This window comes from Mus musculus, chromosome 6 (assembly GCF_000001635.26).
Source record: "Mus musculus strain C57BL/6J chromosome 6, GRCm38.p6 C57BL/6J".
Taxonomy (NCBI): Eukaryota; Metazoa; Chordata; class Mammalia; order Rodentia; family Muridae; genus Mus; species Mus musculus.
In genome coordinates, this window is record NC_000072.6 from 133,097,219 (window position 1) to 133,115,485 (window position 18,267).

The window sequence follows — 18,267 nt, forward strand, 5'->3', positions numbered from 1 at the left end:
ATATGGCCCAGCACTGAAGAAAAATGGGCTCTTTGGTTAGACTCTGAATCAAAGTAACAGCAAACAAAAATGTTTAGATTGAAGAGAAAGTCATGGGTTATTGAATGTGAAAGACACACCAAAGCTACCTACCTCTAGAGCAACACTGAGCAAAGAAAATTTGACAAAAATATTCTGAGATTTCTCATAAATGCCCAACATTTAGGGGCAAAATTACTAGGAAGATGAATTAGGCTAGTACATGAAATATCTTGGGCAAAATTTCTAAGAACAAAAGCACGGGCTTACCTAGGCATAGAATAGAACTCTTCGAATGGTTCCTTCTCTATAGCAAAAAGGAGGAAGAAGACAAATAGAAATGCAAAGCACACTGTGGGTGGGGTTGTATGGAACATGTGCTAGTACAAGAGCTGGTAAAGGCCTTTAGGAAATAGAACAGAGCTTGTATACATGAGGGTGAGTAACACCACCCCAGGAGATTCCATGAACCTCTCTTCTTCACTTTCCACTCTGGATATCAAGCACTTAGAAGTTCTACCTGGGCCGCTGTAACTGTTGAACTAAGGTGTCCAAGTTGCTTTGCTTAGAAAAAAACAACTACTATGTTAATAGTGACAAGATTACTGTGTATGTCTCTGGTACAGTTGTAGAAAAAGAAGAGCCCAAACTCTTATAGAATTAATGCAAGGAACTCCTTCACAAAAGAGTTACCATATCCAAGAGACAAAGGACAAAAAGAGAGCTACACAGCATAGGTTCCAATCCCCAACACAAAGCATGCATTTATAAATTGAGTCATTCTTTGAGTGGCACAGTCCATTGACGACTCTAGAAATATATCTGTGTGAATATATATACATATATATTCTAAGAGAATATTCTGTATCATCAAGGTTCTTCTTCCAATTTTAACTATAATGGAGCACTGTGAGCAAAAGATCTGGTTAACTATAATGGAACACTGTGAGCATGAGATCTGGTTTTGTAAATGCCACAAACATACTGAATGGTGGCAGAAAAAAATATTCATTGAATTATAGATTTTCTTTGTTTGTTTCTATGACCCTACAATATGCTCACTTCAAAAGTGTTTAGAGCTGGGCAGTGCTGGTGCATGCCTTTAATCCCAGCACTGGGGAAGCAGAGGCAGGCATATTTCTGAGTTCAAGGCCAGCCTGGTCTACAGAGTGAGTTCCAGGATAGCCAGGGCTACACAGAGAAACCCTGTATTGTAAAACAAACAAACAGGAAAGTGTTTAGAAGTGTTATGGTGGAAAATGAACAAAAGTTACAATTGAGAAAGGATGTTGTTAAGCCTCAGGTGTAGCTGAGGTGAAGAATAATTGTCACTCATGTAAGAGACACTAGGTTTAATCTCATAGCCATAAAAAAAAAAGAAAAAGAATAAAAGAAAAATAAAGGAATCTGCTTGCTACCTAGATTTTATAATATTAAATGGCATTTTGCATGTAAAATAATAATACGAAAATGAAATGATAGTTGAAAATATGTGAAATTTTATTAAACTCCTTTGCATGCTTCTTTAAAACTGACATATTATGACAAATGCCATCTACTTGGTAAACTTTAATGTAAAAATTAAAATAGAACCAAAAAATTCATGTTTTTATGCAGATACCATAATGGGTTTTATTTATTTTCATATAACAACCTTCACATAATCATTCATATATTAATCCATTCTTTAATTCTCTAAAAATATTTTGAAAACTATTTTGTTTTCAATTTTAGTTGGTACAAATAATCAGTAAATGGAACTAACATTACTTCCTCCTCCTAAGACGCTTCTTATGAATTGGAGATGAATGGCAAACATGAATAATTATCGAAATGGTGTGTCATTATCTTTTGGTAATAAATAATAATAATAATAATAATAATAATAATAATAATAATAAGCCACTGCATCCAATTTTAAAGAGATGAAAGCTACAGTTTGCAGCCTATTCATGGGGAATATGATGATGAAATGCTGTCATCAATTTATGTGAGACCCATCTTCCTATGCATAAGAAGTGGTTTAGTCAAACAGCACAAAGTAGGGATGCAGTATAGTGTGTGAACTGCCTACAGTGAGAACAGTCATACATGAAAAGCTGTCACATTCTTCATTTTCATCTTCCCAGTTATATCACTTTCATACTCACCTGAGCAGGGATAAAAATGATGTGATAAAAATCAAAACTAGTTAGAGCTTCTCCCAAATATACAAGGACACATGCTCCACTATGTTCATAGCTGCCTTATTTATAATAGCTTAAAAAAACATAGATTTACTTCAACAGAGGAATGGATACAGAAAATGTGGTACATTTGCATGATGGAGTACTACTCAGCTATTAAAAACAATAAATTCATGAAATTCTTAGGCAAATGGATGGAACTAGAAAATATCATCCCAAGTGAGGTAACCCAGTCACAAAATACAGATGGAATGTACCCGTTGATAAGTGGATACAAGCCTAAAAGCTCAAAATACCCAAGATACAATTCATAGACCACATGAAGCTCAAGAAGAAAGACCAAAGTGTGGAGGCTTTAGTTCTTCTCAGAAGGGTAAAAATACTCATGGTAGGAAATATGGAGACGAAGTGTGGAGCAGAGACTGAAGAAAAGACCATACAGAGACTGCCCCACCTGGGGATCCATCCCATATATAGACACCAAACCTATAGACTTTTGTCAATGCCAAGAGGCTCTCTCAGAGCTTGGCAAATATAGAGGCAGATGCGTGCATCCAACCATTGGACTGAGCATGAGGTCCCCAAATGAGTAATTAGAGAAAGGACTGAATGACCTGAAGGGGTTTGCAACCAATAGGAAGAACAACAATATCAACCATCCAGAGCTCCCAGGAACTAAACCACCAATCAAAGAGTACACATGGAGGGTCCCATGGCTCCAGACACATATTTAATAGAGGGTGGCCTTGTTGGACATCAGTGGGTGAAGAGGCCCTGGAAGGGCTCCATGCCCCAGTGTAGGGGAATGCTAAGGTTGGGAGGTAGAAATGGGAGGTCAGATGGGTGAGTACCCTCATAAAAGAATGGGGGTGAGGATGGGATAGGGGGTTTCAGAAGGGGAAAGCAGAAAATGGGATAACATTTGAAATATAAATAAATTATTCAATAAATAAAAAGCTCAAACAAGCAGTTTAAGAAGGAAGAAGGAGATCCAATAACAGGGAACAGAGACAGAGTCAGCCCCCACTACATTTGTTAGGAGTCCCACATGAAGACAAAGCTGAACATTTGCTACAAATGTGGAGGGTGGAGACTAGATGCAGCCCCTGCATTCTCTTTATTTGGTGGCCCAGTCTGTTAACCCCATGAGCTCAGGTTAGTTGACACTAGAGATCTTATCCTGGTGACCTTGACTCCTATGGCTTGTTCAATCCTATTCTCCACTGTTCCATAAGACTCTACGAGCTCCACCTGATATTTGGCTATGGGTCTCTGCATGTGCCTTCATCCACTTCTGGATGAAGCCTCTAAGGAGACAATTATGCTAGTTTCCTGTCTACAAGCATAACAGGGTATCATTAATAGTGTCAGAGGAGGAATCTCTCACATGGGATGGATATCAAGCTGGAGCAGTCATTTGTTGGTTATTCCCAAAGTCTCTGCTCCATCTTTACTTCTGCACATCTTGTAGGTAAAAACAATTATTATTGTAACAGACTCATTTATACAGATCATACACTTTCAAGGAAAACACGAAACATATTACATCGCAAAGAATAGTTTCTTCAATAAATGAAAAACCAAATGACAATATGGAAAAAATAACATCAACTTAAACTTCACACCCCCAAAAATGCTAATTTGAGTTGCTCACAAAACTAATTACAAAATGTAATATTGATTCTAAACAAGTGAAAAATATTCTTATTATCTTTTATAACCTTCTAATAGGCAAATATTTCCAAGGCAAACTTGTGGCAATCCTCCTGCCTCAGCCTCCCAAGTGTTAGTAGTTATAGGTATGGTCACTATGACAAGTTTCTATATTTATGCTCTTCTTTGTTGAGTTTCTTGATCCGTATATGTTGACAGAATTTATCCACATTACTGTATGAACCTGCTCTTCCTTCCTTTGGACTTCTCTCCAGGCCTTTTATCTCCAGAATCCTTATCCTCAAGGTATGTTGGGTTTTGTTTAAGGACTTTCTACAGGTATTGATTTTATTGTCTTTATGTCCATTGATGCAATTTATTCTATTTACTTATGTTGAGCCATTCCTATACCCCCAGGATAAACACAATTTGTTGATGGGTGATATTTTTTTTTCATATGAAACCTCATTTGTAAGTATTTTAGTACCTAATGTTTATCACAGACATTGCTCTGCAATTTTCTTATTTGGTATGTCTTTCTCTGGTTTGTTATTAGAACAACACTGACTTTTTAGAAGTTTGAAATACTTTCTTTTGTTTCTCCCCCCACCCACTTTTTGTTCATTTTTATAAAAAAATTTAAGAAGTGTTTTCTGTTAATTCCTTTTTGAATATTCGGTGTAATTTTTATATGAATCCATCTGAACTGGGCTTGTTTTAGTCAGAAAACTTACTGTTTCAATCTACATGTTCATTGTTAGCCTATTTACAATGCTGTTTATTCTTGATTCAACTTGCTTTATATGAATCTAGAAATTCTTTAATTTCTTTTTAATTGTTAACTTAGTGGAGTTTAGGCATTTAAAGTATTTTCTTAAAATTTTGTGATTTTCTTTTGATGTCTATTGTTAACACTTCTCTACTCTTGAGATTTTTAATTTCCTCCTCCCCATTAGCTAAACGTCTAACTTGCTAAGAAGAACCAGATCTTAATAAGCCTTAATTATTTGTCTTGCATTTCTCCATACTGTTCCATTGTGAGGCTACACTCTAACTACTGATCTGTCTGTACTTATGGGTATTTGGACTGTTTATTTTTCAGTTACTGTGAGACAACTGTAAGAATGTTGTTTGATACATTCCCATTATCCTCTCAGGATAGTAAAACCGAGACATTAAATATGGTATTCATGTTTTCCTCCAGGCAATGAAAGATTCAACACTTATTTTTTTAAAAATACCCCTTTGACCTTGCTGTAGTTAGGACATTAAATGAATCCCCAAATGGCTTGCAATGAATGTTTGGTATTGGATGTAGCAATAGTGAGGCTTTGAGGTGATAGGAGTAAGCAACACACTGATACTCTGTTTCTTTTTATTTATTTATTTTTAAAAACTAAAACCAAACCCTGCTCTCTTAGAACCTTTTTACAAGTAGATTTAGAAATTTATTTGCTTTTATTTCTTTCTACACAATAGTTTTGCTAGCTAACCAAGGATTTCTCTCATGCCAAGTACCATGCAATTTTCCATTGCATCATTAGTGAAGCATGACTCAAATTGCTCATCCCCAGAATGAATAAGTGACCAAAAGGGCAGAAGGATGTTACTCTTTCCAAAAATATAACAGGGTGCTAGACATTTACTATGAAGCAAATGTTATTTACAAAAAAATTGATTTTATAGTATAGTCCCATAAATTGCCTAGTGCTGTTACAGCATCTAATTACTTGCATCCACTTGAAAACGTTTTCCTTTCAAAGGATTTGACTAAACAGCTGCAGAAATTTCCACTAAATATCAAACTGTTTCTGTATATAACATAGTCATGCTATATACAAATGATTAGTATAGAGGTATTCAGACACCTCATATTTTTTTTTCCTGGTCTATGGTCTTCAATCACTAGAACCCAACCCTTTCAATCTGAATGGATTTCTTTCCTAGTGGATTTAATTAGTAAATTCTTAAATAAATAATTAGGAATATGGTTCTACACAGAACCATTGTGGCTCACCTTAAACATTCTCAAATGATTATCCAGCTAAACAAACCATTTTAAAGCAAGCTTTAGGAAGAATCAAAGTTAAGGAAACAAAAGATTGGGTAAAATCAAGAGAATTACCATCTAGAGAAATTATTTTCATCATCTGCTACATTTGATCAGTTGTTGACATGCACCTACCTGGCAGCAGGTGTGAAATAGGCTATCAAGGATCAAGTTCAAGGGATAGAAGGCAAACCACAGCCCTCTTAAGTGTCTGATTCCAATCTCTCTTGAGAAAAAAGTGGGATTGGGAGCTTTTTAAAGACTCTTCTTTATCATTTTCTACAGGAGTAAATCTTCACTATGGCCACTTAACTAGTTAGTGCATGGCTGCTATATTCCCCACTCCCTGAAAGTAAAAGGCAGTTCTTTTCATGGAATTAACAAGGGCAAGAACCAGTGGAAGCTAGGGATGGGTCAGGTGGTGTAAGCATGTGAGTTGACTGATTCTGTGCTATTTTAAGTGGGAGATCCAGGCTCTTACTAACTTACGTCAATGTTGACCAGCTCCATGGATTCCGATTTCATAATAAATTATTCCTGTGCAGAAAAACTATGTACATTGTGTTTCTGAGTTGGTCACTCATCCTAAAATACTCTTTTTTTCTCTATTCTTTGGTTAGGGGAATCGTTTCTCTACTGGTTTAGCATTGATACAATAGCAGAAAAGAAGCATAAATGGGCACTCTTCTTCAAGTTTTCCAACTTCCACAATGTCTTGTTATTTGCACCAGCCCTATATGTAGTTTGCTGAGAAACAGAAATGCTCTATGTATAAACAGATGACTTGACTACTCCATGGCATGGGAAGATTTTATTGAGGATTTAAGTGAATAGCCAGTGGCAACTGGAAGTGTTTAGAGCAAAGAGAAAAAGTAGAATAAACATGGCCAGCAGACTGGATTATGGCCAGGGCTATCTGTGAGAGAGGGGAGAATAACTGGATAGAGAATAGAGAAAGCGAGGTGAGACTAACATTGGTTACAGAAGAGTAGCTAGACTGAGGGAAGTGCCAGCAGATGGGCATCATGGCTTGGGAATACATAACTGAGTGGGGACTGAAGAAGCCTGGAGGCAAGGGATCTTGATATGACTAGACAGGGGCCAAAGGTATATGTTAACAAGAGAACCACAGTCCCTTTTGCCAGAGGTAAGGGAAATAGATGCTCCTTTAGGCAGATAGGAACACAGTACACAAGTTCTTAAAGGAATGCTGCCTTTTATCTAACCAGAAATCCTCCTGCAGTGCAAAGTGGAGTTCACTTTCGGATAGACTGTCCTTTGAAGTTTGGGAAATTGAAGTGTCCTTTCAAGCTGACACTCTCAGAGCATGGGGATTCTTCAACTATATAACACATACACGCAAGTCAGTGTCAGATATGAGAAAATCTAACAATGACATTTAAAAGTATACTGTATTCTGAAAGTCCTGCTCAGAAACTAACATACATGCATAATATGTAAATGAGGCTAAACTGGGGCATTACTGAAACAAACAAAAACAATGGAAGTGCATTACATAAATGCCAGAAATAAAATGTGAATAATGGAGACTGGTATTTCTATAGGGTACCAAAAAACATGAACATAAAAATTAGTATCTTGGTCCTTAAGAGTCTACCTTAGGTTTCTCACTAATCCAATTGCATGCAAAAAGCTGGAATCTATACCTAATCTTAACTTTCAATGGGTTTATATTAAGTAGAAACACATCTCTTTGCCTCTCTCTCCATATATATGTTCATACACATGCCCTCCACAAAAGTGGGTAATTTTTTTTTTTTTTTTTGATTTGTCACTTGCAATATAAATAGTCCTAATACACAGGTAAACGCATAACCTAATACGGTGACGTTTTCAGTTATGGTGTGTTACAAATGCAGACTCTATGCCCGTATACACTTACATAAGGTGATAGATCACTTTGTCCTACTGTCTCAGTGAATGTTACATGAATATTGAGCAGACACAGTTATTTTCCTCGACCTTTGATCCTTGCAAAATGTGTACTAAATGTTGGCTAAATTACATCAGCTCACGGAGCTCTGCCCTTTAAAGGGACAGCGGCACGGAGATCCCCTGTCCCTAGCAGTTACATAACTGCCAGCAGCCAACCTTCCTCGGGAAGCTGACAGGAAGAGGCGGAGCCCACGCCGCCCCGCGCCACCCGGAGGGAGCGGCGGCCGCTGGCAGTGGGGGCGAAAGCGGCGGCCGCTTCGTCCCGGCCACGGCTCATCTGGCTCGGGAACTGCACGGAGCTTCGGAGACCCTCGGCCTGGTGGGACAACGCCATGGGTCCCGCCGACGCCCCGTCCGCCCTAGCGCTCAGGGCAGTGGGCCCTGCGGCCGCCACCCCGTATGGTGTCTTCTGCAAGGGGCTGTCCCGCACCCTGCTCGCCTTCTTCGAGCTGGCCTGGCAGCTGCGCATGAACTTCCCGTACTTCTACATCGCGGGCTCCGTGATCCTCAACATCCGCCTGCAGGTACACATTTAGAGCCTTGTCTGCGTTGCCCCGCCACCCGGGACCGCAAGATGGCCGCTTCCCAGGTCGCCCCGCGGCACCTTCAAGAAGCGCGAGAAGAACGTGCAATCTTGCGAGAGCTGGCTTGCGCACAGGCAGTCGGCTCCCAACCTCTCCTATCAGGGATTTGGAGGTGGGAAAGCTAGCTGGGTTAAGCAAGGATGTTGTTCCAGCATCAGAGGAGCTATCCAAGGAAGTATCCAAGGAACCACTCATCTGTAAATTCCTGGCAAGTCTTAGGATATGACAAAGGGCACAAGATGCATTATGAGAAAGGAAGGCTGAGATTTTCAAGAACACAGATTTACACCAAACTTACGTTCTGAATTAATCTTTGAGAATACTGGACTGTAAGCTAGACATTGAATAAGAAGCCTGTTATGTCAAGAATGTGACTTAAAAAGCATTGCATCTCTCTTCCTCCCACAAGAGGATATATTGAATCTGGGTCAAAGTCAGACTACAGGAAAATATACTCCCCAAATATGCCAGCAAGATTTTGAAAAAAAATAGTGGGACTATGTGAAGATGTTCCTTTCAAAGAGACGTTGGTTCCAAAGGAAAGAAAGTCCAATTGCCTCACAGGAATTGACTATTCCCTGGTAGTAATGCAAATAGACCAGATGTGGCTTTCTACTTTAAAGAGAATGAGAATGCTTAATTTTAGTTACAGAGTAAAATGCAGATGTTACAAACTTTTTTTTTTTTTTTTTTTGAGGAAATACATTTGACAAGTGGAGGGACAAGAAACTAAATGGAATGGTGATGCCCTTTGTGGAGTGAGAGCGTAAAACGTGTAATTTGTGAACAGAAAGGAGATTTCGTTGATTATGGACAGCCATGTTTCTAACTGCTAAATGGAGGTGGAAACCACATGACCTAAATAGTAAATGTCCAAAGATGGAATTTTCTCAGTGACTGAAAAGGAGCTAATATCTGGTGTGTGTGTGAATGTATGCTGGAGTTTTTATCCAAGCCTGGAGTGAATTAGTAATTGTATTTTGTTTTGAAATTAAAACAAGTAATTAGAAACCCCAAGAAAAATAAAATAATAAAAAATTATTCTGTCATACCTCATGTGAATAGTACTGTACCTGTAATATAAGTTCTTACTTAACAAGAAATAGTTATGTAACATTGGAAGGCTGGAAGTTGAAAAAGATATATGTATAAAGATGCAAAGTACATCAAGATCTATTCCTGAGGACAGGAAATTTGGTTAAGTTGTAGATTTATCATATAGACTTATCTTGTGGACCTATCATTCATGAGACTCTTAAGTTTGATACCCAGCACTACAAAAATAATAATAATAAAATAAACAAAGGTCCAATATATAAAAAGCAACATAATCTATGATTAGGAAACTTAATGCAGAAACATCTAAAAGCTAAAAGTGGTTATTTCTAGAGAAAATAAATGGGGATAGGTACAGGAAAAGCGAGGCTTCGTTTGTTTTTGTTACTAATCTAACGTGATTTCTTCTAAATCATATATATGATTTTCTTCCATTAAAATCTAATTAAAATATTTTGTTTTTAAAAGCTCCCCAGGTAATTATGTCTACCACCAATCAAATGACCAAAAGTCTTGTTGGATTAAAATCTAAATCAAACACTCAGCTGTTATTGCTTGATAATATTAATATATATTAATATGGAAGTATTCTGCCTATTGTAGCTTAGAAATGATTTTCATCTCTACTTGTGATTTTTCTTACGTATAAATGTAATTGTATCCTTTCTAAACTCATGTAGATGAATATATATTGTTACAGGCTTGGCATGGAATTGTCTCTGTTATTTGTTCCTGTGAGCACATATTAAGACAGTGCATGCTGTTTTAAAATTCCCTTTGCTGGCTTTCTTTGAAAATTGCTAGTTTCCAAGCTCTTCTCAGAAAAATTTCCTGATATTCAAAGATAACTGAAGGATCCAGTGAGAGCCAGACATAGTAGCACACGGAAGTTTTTCCAGTACTCTGGAAGTTGAATTGGAACTGCCATATGTTCAAGGACAGCCTGAGCCACATGATAAAAACACTGCCCCAAAGAAACAAAAGCAAAAGAATCCATTGGTTAAGAATAAAAATTTTAGAAGGAAATAATGTGTGTCTCCTCATTAGTTTAATTCTGAAAAAGCCTGTGAACCTGAATGTCTCACTTCTGTTGTTTTATTTTTATTTTTTTCCCCGCCCCCTCTCTTTTTCTCTCTCAATAGGGTTTCTCTGGAAATTGCTGTGTATTCCAGGCTAGCTCAAGACTTATGATCTCTCTGCCATCACCTTTTGATTACTAGGTTTACTGAGCTGTGTCAGCAATAGGCTTCATATTTGCCAGGTAACATTTTAAATGTCAGAAAAGTCCCAAGGCATTTTGTCTAAGCTTCCAGTTGCTAAAATCGTTTGGCTAAATAAGTGCTCTGAAGGAAAAATTAGTAGATGTTTTATTAATAAAGAAATATACCTGATGTTTTAAAGCATCAGAAAATTCCAATTGTAGTAGGGCAGAAAGAGCAACCACAAAGAGAAAGACCTGGAAACTTACTTTATTCGGTAAAGTACATTCTCTAAAAGCCTGAAGACCCAAATTTGATCCCCAGAGCCTAGTAAGCCAGGGTTGGTAGCATGATTGCAATCCCAGTGCTAAGGAGAGACAGAGGCAGATCCCTGGGGTTCACTGGCCAGCTACCCTACTTGGCAAACTTACAGAACATTGAAAGACACTGCTTTTAACAATAATCTGTTCAGTGCCTGAAGACTTACATTCAGTGTTGACACTCTAGCTGGCTCCTACATTATTTCCCTATATAATAGCCTGCTTTAATTCTGTATTTTTTTAATCCACTAAGTTGAATCATCCATATTTCTAAAGAAAAGGGACAGTAGCCATCTGCTTATAGCTCCTTAGCTCAGAGTTGGGCCTCAGGACCTCCCCCCCCCCCACCTTATTCCATGATGGAGTCATTGAACTGGTTTGATATGGTACTAGTCTAATGTATGTCATCACAGCTTCTGTGAGCTCTTGTGTGCAACAGCTGTATAATATTTAAAGTTTTCATTTCATAGCACCCTTCTTCCTCCCGTCTTTTACATTCTTTATCTTCCATGGTGAAATCTTAAACTTATATGTCAAGGTGGACTGGAGAAAACAGTGATACTCTTCTTTTCATTAATATCTAGCCTGTATCATAAAAGTTAATTCACTATGAAATAGACTGTATTATTTTGTAGTTTTAATATAATCCACCTCTATCTTGATAGCTGTAATTAATTTGAGAGCTTTAGGGAAAACACTGGGCACTGTGTTACATACCTGTAATTCTAATACTTGAGAGACTGAGTTGGAAGAGTTGCTAGTTTGAACCCACTGATGTGTTTGTAGGGGATATAGGGCCATCTTGAGCCACATGAGAACCCATCTTAATATACATTTCCTGTAAGTGTCCTCAAAACTTTTTAATTTCAGTAGTATGGAGTACACAGTCAATATTCTGAGAGTTTATTATGTCTTCTTCACAGCACCTTCCAGCCTTGAATGCAAAGGAATTACTTCTAGTCCGAGGATTTGGAAGGGGCTAGGCTTCATGGTATGGAAATCAAGAGAACTAGTAGTTACTGATGCTTTAGAAATAATCTGAAGGTAGTATAAAGGCCACCAGAGAAAGATGCATCATTTGTAGGCATGGTTTAAAAGTGACTAAATCATGAGTTAAAAAAAATGTTTTAAGTTAGAAAACAAATCCAATTATATGGAAGAACATTTATGTTTATAACTACATTAAAGAGGAAACTCTCTATAAAGAAAACATTGAGAAATATAATCATATACTATATGTAAATACCTGAAAGAGTATTTACATTTATAAAAGTCTGAATAACTATAGTTTATAATCCTATGTTCAACTACCTGTTACACTTTTTTAAAAACAAAATCAAATGGTTGAACTATATGTGTTGGGGAAGTTGTTATTGTATATCTACATAGAATGCATATTATTATAAAATGTTTGGACAGGTAACATGGTCAATGTTGATGCTATTGCTGAAGTGTTATGATTAGTACAGTTAAATCAGAAAACTTGGCTGGAGAGATGGCTCAACTGTTAAGAGCACTGGCTACTCTTGCAGAGGATCCAGGTTCTGATCTCAGCAGCACATAGTAGCTCACATCTATCCATGGACCCACACACTTGCAGACAAATACTCATACACATAAAAATAAAATGTAAAAATCAGAAAACAGAAGATCATTGATTTCATGATATATTAAGCTAATACATGGTATGTTGCACCAAGGAATAGTGAGAAAGCACTTGTGATCTAATGCATATGAAATGGGAAGTACAGAATGAATAACAGAACTACTGCATCTGTGGATGATCACCTCTTCTCACTAACTCATATCATTATTCTATTGGAATTGCACACTCCTATTCATGTGTGTGCATATATGTGATGTGTGAGATATTCCAGTGAAATAACTCCTTGAACTTCATGTTTGTCTTTCTTCTGTCTCCCCAACCATTTCCACACACATATTTAAGACTCCCAATGGTCGCAGTGGCCAATGGCGCCCAACAGAAGTGTTCCTGACCTATGACACTATCATGTCCCTTCAATAGCAAGAGGTTCCTGAGTAAAGAAATAATGCCTCATCTTGTCCTTTCTCTTAGATACTGACCTTAGTAACCTTTCCTTTGACAGACACTATATTAAAGTAGTGGGCCTTTTGGAATGTTTTTAGTCATAAGAGATCTTGAGTGTTTGAGGGTGAATCCTAACCCAAGGAGTAATGCTGAAGGCCAGGACTGCAAACTGACATGTCAAACTCATCTCCCGTGTTCAGATGACATTTACAAAGACTCTTTTTTTGTGCTTCATTGTAGATTTTTGCTCACTTTGAATACTGCCTTCATTTTTAAAACAGATTTTTCTCACAATTCTCAGGGAATATATTTGCTATTAATGGTCAGTTTGACCTGGCAGACAGGCCTCTGGTTATGGTTGTGGGGCTTAGCTTGATATCAATGGATGTGTGAGGAACTATCCTAAGTATGAGTAAGACCGTTTCCGGGACAGGGAACCCTGGACTGTGTGCATGGAGAAAGGGAACTGAATAGCAATTAAATTCAGCTCTTTTTTTCCCAGGTGAGACTCTGATGGGACCACCTGCTCAAACTCCTGCCACTCTATTTCTCCTGCCTTGATGGACTGCACCTTGGACTGTGATCTAAAATAAAGCTTGTCTCCTTTAAGTTATTCTATCGGAATATTTTAACACAGCTCTTCCCTACAATAAGCTTAAGATGGAGCGAGCCTAAGATAGAAGGGCAGGCTCCACAGTGGCCGAGAGTAGAGATTAGGTTTACAGTGAGAGTGATTAGAGAGTCCTTAGTCCCTGAGAATGAAATGCCTTCATTATAACAACGATAAAAACAAAGCAAAGAATAACTAGAACAACTGTCAAAAAAGTCTTGGTAAACCAGGAGTCAAATAAATTGCCCATTTATGTTGCTCAAATGGGTTTAACAAAATTTCAGATAATTTTTCCTTTGAAGACCAAGTGTAAGGCTCTGAAACGATACAGGTAGACAGAATCTTACCTTTTGTCTAAAATGAGAGAAGGGTTTTGCCGTGTATACAACTGTTAATGGGGTAAAGTGAGGTTCTACTAGGAGAATCCACCTAAAATGTAGCACGTGGTCCACTTGATAAAATCTGTAAAGCACTCTTAGAAGTCAATGTAGATACAAGTTTTTAGCTGGTGTATGTGTCCAGAGGTACTCAAGAAAGCACACCTGGTATACCTCGTGCTTTTGGAACTTGGCATCAGAGTTAAGACAGTTTCATCAACAGGCTCAGAGTATTCTGTCAATCACCTTCCTCTAGATGGAAAGAAGAAACCATCATATACAGTTTCTCAAAGAAAACATTTATTTGGCAGATAAGAGGTTAGTAATGGAAAAAAAATCAATAATGATTCTTCCCTTTCCACAACACTTGGTCAACCTTTCTAGGTTGCATGCACTGGCCTAGGGATGCGTGTGTTGGGAGAGGGTCTGATGCTTCTGAGTCCTATGGAAAGGTGACAGAGGGAGAGAGTGGAGGTGACAGGCTAATGTGCACTCAATTTAATTTCTACATTACAATTTCCATAGAAAGATACTTAAAATATAATTCCTAAAATAAGATATTTTGTTTTATAAAACACAGATTACTAATGGAGATGTATTGCATTATCTTCAAATCTGTCTTCAGCCTCATTCTCATCATCTATATGTAGAGCCCACACAGCTCCGACATAGTTGGATAGAAAAATGGAATACTCTACCATTACCTTACTTATAACTCCATGGAGCCAAACCAGCAAGTCTGATAATCATTTCATTGCAGCTTGTCATTTTACCTTACAACTCTGTAGACTAAATAAATAGAATGCCCAGTATTCTGTGTGTAATATCTAGTATCTGTACGTTATAATTTCACTATCACAGTAAAAATTTTATGGGAAGCCTCCCCCACTCTTCTTTGTAATTTATAATTATTTATGTCCCCTTAAATTATGTCATGTGAGTTTTTCTGTGATTGGGTTACCTCACTCAGGATGATATTTTCAATGGCAAAATATTTTGTGACTTCAATAAAAATATATTTTCCAATTAAAAATTATTAGGACTCTTGAAATTTTGAAAATAAAATACACCTTAGTATTAAGAGGATAAATATACCTATATTTCCATTTCCCTTTAAATATAAATTCAAGGTTAAAGTGTAGTTTTAGATCACAAGGGACAATCACTTAGAATTTCAACCTCCCTTTGGGATTCAGTTTTTACATTTTAATTACAGGATTCTTTTTATTAGATATTGTCTTCATTTACATTTCAAATGCTATCCCCTTTCCTAGTTTCCTCTCTGAAAGGCCCCTATACTCTCCCCCTGCCCTGCTCCCCAACACACCCACTCCTACTACCTGGGCCTGGCATTCCCCTGTACTAGGGCATATAATCTTATCAAGACCAAGGACCTCTCCTCCTATTGATGGCTGACTAAGCCATCCTCTGCTACATATGCAGCTAGAGACACGAGCTCTGAGGGCTACTGGTTAGTTCATACAGTAATTCCTCCTATAGAGTTACAGACCCCTTCAGCTACTTGGGTACTTTCTCTAGCTCCTTCATTGGGGGCCCTATGTTCCCTCCAATAGATGACTGTGAGCATCCACCTCTGTATTTGCCAGGCACTGGCATAGCCTCACAAGAGATAGCTCTATCAGGGTCCGGTCAGCAAAATCATGTTGGTATATGCAATAGTGTCTGGGTTTGGTGGTTGTTTATGGGATGGATGCCTGGGTGGGGCAGTCTCTGGATGCTCCTTTCTTCTATCTCAGCTCCGAACTTTGTCTCTGTAACTCTTTTTATGCGTATTTTGTTCCCCATTCAAAGAGGGAACGAAGTATACACACTTTGGTCTTCTTGAGTTTCATGTGTTTTCAAATTGTAACTTGGGCATTCTAAGTTTCTGGGCTAACATCTATTTATCAGTGAGTGCATGTCATGTGAGTTTTTCTGTGATTGGGTTACCTCACTCAGGATGATACCCTCCAGATCCATCCACTTGCCTAAGAATTTCATAAATTCATTGTCTTTAATAGCTGAGTAGTACTCCATTGTGTAAATGTACCACATTTTCTGTATCCATTACTCTGTTGAGGGACATCTGGGTTCTTTCCAGCTTCTGGCTATTATAAATAAGGCTTCTATGAACATATTGGAGCATGTGTCCTCATTACAATTTGGAACATCTTCTGGGTATATGCTCAGGAGAGGTATTGTTGGATCTTCTGATAGTACTAGGCCCAATTTTCTGAGGAACCGCCAAACTTATTTCCAGAGTGGTTATACCAGCTTGCAATCCCACCAGCAATGGAGGAGTGTTCCTCTTTCTTCACATCCTCACCAGCATCTGCTGTCACCTGAATTTTTGATCTTAGCCTTTCTGACTGATGTGAGGTGGAGTCTCAGGGTTGTTTTGATTTGCATTTCTCTAATGATTAAGGATGTTGAACATTTTTTCAGGTGGTTCTCAGCCATTCGGTAGTCCTTAGTTGATATTCTTTGTTTAGTTTTGTACCCCAAGGAGGAATGAAGTCCTAATTACTGTACGTGTATTATTTCTGAAATTTGGTGAAAACCTTTTACATAAAAGCTACAAACAAAAAAAATGACAAGTAAACAATTTTGTACAAGAAATTTAACACCTTTTGTAGAGTGTCATTACATTGCTGTTATCATTGGTACAAACTCTTTGTAGTTCCCTGACCATCCCATCAATGTCTGCTTCCCTGATCATTCCATCAATCTCTTCATCTGTTAAATTCTCCCCAAGGTTTCTCATCACATCGCAAAGCTCTGCTGCACTAATATAGCCATTACTATCCTGATCAAGCACACAGAATGATGCTCTGATTTCTTCTTCACTGTCTATGTCTCTAATTTTTCTTGCCATCATAGTCAGAAGTTCAGGGAAGTCAACTGTTCCAATACCATCCGCATCTACTTCATTGATCATGTTCTGGAGTTTGCTTCTGTGGGGTTCTGCCCCAGACACCTATGAAATTGTGGGTACTGTGTTCCTAATGAAGAGATTTGGAAAACACACTGAGTCCTTAAGGTGCTGATTCTACACAGTGTATGCCATCTGAGCTTTGATCCCCTTTTTCTTATGCTGGAGTTACAGATGTGTGTCACAGTGCCTGTCTCAGTAAATTATATCTTTACAACTATGAACTGTTTGTAAAAACCGTGAAGCTTTGCTATATTCTTTCCTGTTCAACACGGTTACAATTTCTCCAGTAATTTTAACTTTATTAATACAATTGCTGAGGTTTTATTTAGGTTTATCAGTAGTGTCACTTGCAGCATCAGTATGAAATTGGAAATCTGAATATGACAACATTATCTTTCTTTAGATTTTATCAGAATTTAGTTTGTTTTGTAGATTTTATCTTGGAGGTATTTGATCATTACCGTAGATTGATGCTTTATTTATTCAGGCATTTTTAAATTAATTTTTAAAATTTTATTCATTTTAAAAAAGAATTATGTAATATAGAACTTCGAATTAAAAAGTAAATATTATTAATTCAGAATATGTCAGAGGTAATTTTTCAAGCAAATGTCACATTGAGGAATATTTATGAAAGGTAGTTTAATGAAAATTTTGAAATTATATTATGTCATGGATGTTAATAGAAAATCAACCAACTCTGGTAAAAAACAAAACAAAAACGAATAAACAGAAAACAAAACAAAAAAAACCTACACATCCAATATGTGGATTTAGTTTCAGGGTGGTGATCACTCTGATGACGGTGGTGTGTGCGGTGGTGTGTGATATTATAGAAAGATCAAAAAATAATCTCATTCTGAAGTCAAGTCCACTCTTTCAAGAGAGCTGGATAAGTAAGAGCACCTGTGTTAAGATCCCCAATTCCCATTTTTCATCAATACCAAATCTACATATGTTGGTGAATTCCTATAACCCAGACACTGGAAAGTAAGGTGAAGAGGAAAGTACTTGGATCCTCATGCTCATGATCAACAACCTAGCAGAATTTGGACTCTCCAGGGTCTAGGGGAGACCTTATCTCAAGAAGTGTTCTGCAGAGTGCTAGAAAAGACACCCAAAACTGACATCTAACTTCTATAAGCACAAAAATCATGGCAGCACACTGCATACAAATACCACACACACACACACACACACACACACACACACACACACACACACACATACACACACACACACACACACACACACACACACACACACACAAACA

General features: G+C 37.7%; 1 protein-coding gene and 1 pseudogene across 5 annotated transcripts; one reads left to right on the forward strand and one right to left on the reverse strand.

Annotated features, from left to right (window-relative positions):
• Positions 1-1,931: 1,931 nt before the first annotated feature.
• Positions 1,932-14,871, forward strand: Smim10l1 (small integral membrane protein 10 like 1). Of its 5 annotated transcripts, none has more exons than XR_868863.3 (4): positions 1,932-8,387; positions 10,646-10,764; positions 11,946-12,013; positions 13,575-14,871. XR_868863.3 is itself a non-coding variant. In NM_001271583.1 (3 exons), the coding sequence occupies exons 1-2, from the start codon at positions 8,196-8,198 to the stop codon at positions 10,721-10,723; spliced, it is 270 nt and encodes an 89-aa protein (NP_001258512.1). In that variant the 5' UTR covers positions 8,021-8,195; the 3' UTR covers positions 10,724-10,764; positions 13,575-13,681. The 5 variants fall into 5 exon arrangements, 3 of the variants coding, with proteins under 3 accessions (NP_001258512.1, NP_001258511.1, NP_001156917.1); NR_073368.1 differs by lacking the exon at positions 11,946-12,013 and adding an exon at positions 9,145-9,312 and having other exon boundaries at positions 8,021-8,387; positions 13,575-13,681; NM_001271583.1 differs by lacking the exon at positions 11,946-12,013 and having other exon boundaries at positions 8,021-8,387; positions 13,575-13,681.
• On the reverse strand, positions 16,562-17,039 carry Gm7039 (predicted gene 7039; annotated as a pseudogene).